Source organism: Zerene cesonia, chromosome 14, assembly GCF_012273895.1.
Source record: "Zerene cesonia ecotype Mississippi chromosome 14, Zerene_cesonia_1.1, whole genome shotgun sequence".
Classification (NCBI taxonomy): Eukaryota; Metazoa; Arthropoda; class Insecta; order Lepidoptera; family Pieridae; genus Zerene; species Zerene cesonia.
This window is the reverse complement of record NC_052115.1, coordinates 3,639,948-3,645,020: the sequence shown is the minus strand read 5'-3', so window position 1 is coordinate 3,645,020 and position 5,073 is coordinate 3,639,948. Positions and strand designations below refer to the sequence as shown.

Genomic DNA, 5,073 nt, shown 5'->3' with positions numbered 1-5,073 from the left:
GATTAAAGTGGCAGGGAGCCGCTGGACTCAGGCCGCTGGTGATCGGTCGTTTTGGAAATCTTTGGGGGAGGCCTATGTGCATCAGTGGACGTCTTAAAAGGCTGCAACGACGAATGGTTAAATAATATTGAGAACCTCCCTTCGTGATTCATACGCTCTTATAGATCGGTCAAATTTACACTTACACCCAATATTAAATGGCTCGTGATATCAAAAAATATAATCTAATTACGTAACTTTTTCTGAAACATTCAATAGTATTTCCATCTAACTCATTAAAACTACTCTTTTATCTGCAATAAGAATATTTATCGATATTATTCATTTACTTCTACTTTAATCTGTCCATAAAATATATAACGTGATTTCATGCTCCTGTTAATAATATTGTTTCTGAATATATTAATTAACACAACATTCAATGTGAACGCGACAAAACTGTATTAAAACAGCACTGTAGTAGAAACTGCAAACAGTAGCGGTTTCTCTGGGGTTGTCCATTCTAATTTATACCTTTAATATTAAATAATAAAGAATGAAATTTATTGTATTTGATTTTAGTTGTCGAAACAACAAGCATACAAGAAAATGTACATACATTTCTTAACTTCTTTTAAGAATTGACATAATGTAAAGTTTGAGAGAAACATTATAATATATTTGTGTAACCAATTCATTGGTTGATGGGTTTGATTTTTAAGCATAATCAGCTTTTGAAATTGTATATTAATTCAAAAAAGAATATACATCAACACTAAGTTTTATATATTTATATAAATGAGTAATGAAAACAAATATACATATATTATAATACATTATAAACAAATATACCTACATTGCAAGTTAAATAAAAGCTTGTAAAAACTTCAGCGGCTATAGATATCAAATCGTGAATAATTCATAAATATCTTATTTCAAAGAAACCATGCAACTCTCGAACTACAACTGTTCATACCCAAATCAATATTATATTAATAACACGATTGGAAGCCCTAGATTTCCTTTGTGTCCTATGGTTTGAATGGAGTATGCATATACAATCCCTCGTTCGACTTGAGCTTAATCCAATTTCTAAAGCAGAATAGTGTGTAATTGGTTGTTAAGTGGGAGGAAAAGTTAGACACTGGGACGGAGAATTAGGTTACAGTACTGTTTTTAATATGGTTATGAGAAATGCTCCTGTTTATTAGGTTTTATTACGGATTAAAATGGATTCTACGTATACTAGAATCTCTACATTCTTCACCATGTCAGCTAGGTTTAAAATATAATATGAGCGATGAGGTTTTAAATAAGGAATTCCCTAACTTATATTTCAACCAAGAAAAAACATACTGATATTTACTTATATTCCAGACGAATAAGTTATCGTCTGAGTGAAAAAAGCCTCCTAATTTTTCCCGCGTAAAAACAAAAATAAAATATAATTGTTAGAAGCATTATTTTGTAGTATGTTTGTACATAGTAATTTTTTGTACTTAACGTTCCTATAATTGAAGGAGATTTTCAACTGAACTGTATTTATTGTAGGATTGTTGCTCCATGGGTTTGTAACCAATTGACGTGATTTTTGGTAAATAATTAAAAATATAAACTATTTCTTTGTTTCGTTATTGTTAACACAGAAAATATTGGCCTCATGAATGACATGAACTTATACAAAACGATTGTAGAAGTTTGTGCGAAAAAGAACAGTATTTTTTAAATAAGGTTCTTTTCGCAATTAAAGCTTTCTAATAATAATTAATTCCAAATGCCAATAAATTAATTAGAGTTAATTGCCTACAATTAAAACTGCCACACATAAATAACATCACTACATAGTATAAAACAAAGTCGCTTTACCGTCCCTATGTCTCTCTATGTATGCTTAAATCTTTAAACCTACGCAACGGTTAAAAGTACATCTATGAAAGCAGAACAGCATTATAAATACTCACAAAATATGAAGGAATGCAGAGCACAGGCGGCAGCAGGAAGCTCGTGGCAATGGCGATGGAACACCGCCGGTCCGTGCAAAGCGACGGCCCGTGAGATGGATATCTGAAAAGCAGGAAATTAATTGTATTTTCTAGAAACTTTTTCTGATAATATTTGTGCGGATCAGATTTTCGATATTCGTTTCTTCTGATTTGAGTATCGGATGTTGTGTTAATGCCATTTATTTCCACTTGAATTATAAATGTCCTAATATCAAATGTAAGAATAGAGAGTGGGGAGGAATTGTGTCTCCTTCTAAATGTTATTGAAAGGGTTTGATGAAAGTAGGTATTTTGTAGGTGTATTAAATTAATTCTTTCCTAAACCTTTGTATGACTTATAAAGATTAAAGACGTTGCTTTTTATGCAGACAATGCCGGGGCTTGAGCTAGTCATTCATAAGTAATATTCTATTTCAAAATTAATAAAGTTGCCGAATTCAATGTACAAGTTCAAACCGAGCTAGGATGTAATTTTGTGATTTAAGAGCTTTAACTTAGTTTGAATTTGCATCTGTTATGAGCTAAAACAGTTGGAGACAATTTTGCTTTATTTACTAATGTTGCCAACTTATTAACATTTTGGTCAGATGACATACTTTAAACAAGACTCTTTACTTAAAAAGTAGGTTATAATTGATATGATAAAACGTACCCCGTGTACGTGAATTCGTAGTTGTTATAGACAAATTTATTCACTAGTATATATTAACAGTCTTATATGTAAAAAGTTATACCACACAATGTCTTGCTGAAGTGTAACTGTAAAATATTCATAATAGCAATTTCGGGCAAAACTATTCTGTAAACCTATTATAAAGATACAAAGGCCTGACCTCTACTTTCACAGTGCTATAAGGTTAAAGATGGACGACATCTCTACAACTGATTATGAAGAAAAATCTTTTGTTATTGACATATTATTAGGGTTCTTATTAGTATATATAATTTTTAGGGTTCCGTACCGAAAGGGTAAAACGATACTCTTTAGTGAGACAGTTGACATTTACTCAGAAAAACAATTTTTGTTTTGACAAGAAAAAAAAATGTTAAGTAACGTTTGGCACGGTCATAAATTGGATGGATGAACAATTATTTTATAAGGATAAGGCTCACAAATTAGTATTGGTTAATTTCTCAGCAATATCACTTAACCAAAATTTGGAAAAAACCTACTTACATAACCTTACATGTTTTACATAGAACATAACAATTTGATTAATTAGGAAATATCGATAAAGTATAGGTATATTGGAGTTCCTTCCCTCAGAGATATAAAGGGAAAGTGAATTCAATTTGTATAGGAATTTCATTTCCAATTCAAACAAACCTTTAATATTCTCTGCTTAGGTTTTTATTATATAACAAAATTCGTGTAGAATCTTATTTCTTATTAGGTAAGTTTATAAATTTCTTAAACAGATTCATAATCAAATAATAAATCAAACATCCAATGAAATAAATTCCTAGCTGAAAACTATTTCAAGCAATCTGCACCCCCATTGCGGTAGCTACGTGCTTCTAATATTTAAATTAAAATCGGAACAATGCCCGGGTAGTTAAGAAATCCAGCATTTAAATTTTATTTATCTTACTTCATCAGTTTACTGCACCGTTATTTCTCATAGGAATACGAAATGATTTTAATAAAAAAAAATTGTGAAAAATGTTTCTTTGTATGCGAAGAGATCTTGAAAAAGGTCGATTATTCTGGAACTGAATTAGTTATTAACATTAAACCCTGACATAAGACTGCTAGCAATTGCACTCTATATATTTCTACATAAATATAAGCATATTGTCCAATGATTTACTTCCCCGCTTAGATTCTCCGAGGAGACTATTAAAATAAAAGAGATTGTCTCGGTCTAATAAGACTAAATACTGATCATATAATCTATACAAAACATACTATAAAGTTGTTGAGTTTTCGTTTTTTGTTTGAACGCGCTAATCTCATGAACTATCAGACCGATTTAATATGAGTACGAGATCCCTGATAGGCTATATATGTGTCACAAGCAAAGCCGGAGCGGACCGCTAGTAATAAAAAAATAAAGCCCTGTGTTTAATTACTGTCACTTTTACGGAAAGGATACTTTGCCTTATAAAAATACCTGTCTGCATACTCGATATAATTCATGATTGGTCTGAGTGATAACCCTTTATTGACTCGGACACACGAGACGGGTCTCAAGAGTCCTCTTTAAATAGACAACCTTTTGATGTCATGTATCATAAATATTTGATAAGCATCTACCAAATTGCGGACTGTTAAAAGTTTCTTTGCAGATCGGTGGCATTTTAGCATACCAGGATTGTAGCGCGCTTACAATCTATTCATGAGTCATGATTTAATGGACGATAAGTGGAGTACCATAAATACCTGTAGTTTGAAATCGAATGTGTATTTTTATGATAACCTGAACCTGTTCGCAATGTTTGTTCTTCTAGAAATAACAACACATTTTTTTTAATAAAACGAAACGCATCTAATTCTATCGAACTAACTTTTTTATTATTACAGAGAAAAACTTAATATCGATAGAATATGATGTAACTATATTTATGCACACGAAACCAGATAAAACAGCCCTCAAAATCCTAACAGTAAAACAAGTAAAAGCATTTAAAATTAAATAGTAACAAAGAAACTTACTTGATTGCTATGTACCGCCAAATCGCCAGAGACAGTGTTAAGAGGATGGAGGCGGTGTGAAGTATTTGAGTAAAGTGCATATGGAACAACATGTACACAGCCCAAGAGTACGGTCTCTCTATTTGTCCAGGAAAAAGCTGTAACAAAGAATATTTTATTTATTAAATGAATCACCTCAGCCTATCCCCGTCCACTGCTGGACGTAGGCCTCTCTCAGTATTAAATGAATGTACTAATGTATTTTGTTGATTTGGTTAAGTAGCTGTTCTGAACTAGGAATGGAACTTTAACCCGGAAACTGTGGGAAGTTCCGAACGCTCAGTCTTTATTGGAACCATTGTGTGTGTTTATGTGTTGTATTAATAGTCCAAGAAAATGGGTAGGGTAAATGCGAATTTGAGATTAAAACTTGAATTTTTGATATAATTTACTTTG

The 5,073-nt window shown here is 31.7% G+C and overlaps 1 protein-coding gene across 1 annotated transcript in view; it reads right to left on the bottom strand.

Moving 5' to 3' along the window:
* Positions 1-5,073, bottom strand: part of LOC119832044 (sex peptide receptor-like) — a 30,250-nt gene that overhangs the window by 4,868 nt on the left and 20,309 nt on the right. Inside the window, exons 5-6 of the mRNA XM_038355633.1 lie at positions 4,639-4,775; positions 1,941-2,043 (exon numbers count right to left, since the gene is read on the bottom strand). Of these exons, the coding sequence (XP_038211561.1) occupies positions 1,941-2,043; positions 4,639-4,775 (240 nt within the window). The remainder of the gene's footprint in view (positions 1-1,940; positions 2,044-4,638; positions 4,776-5,073) is intronic.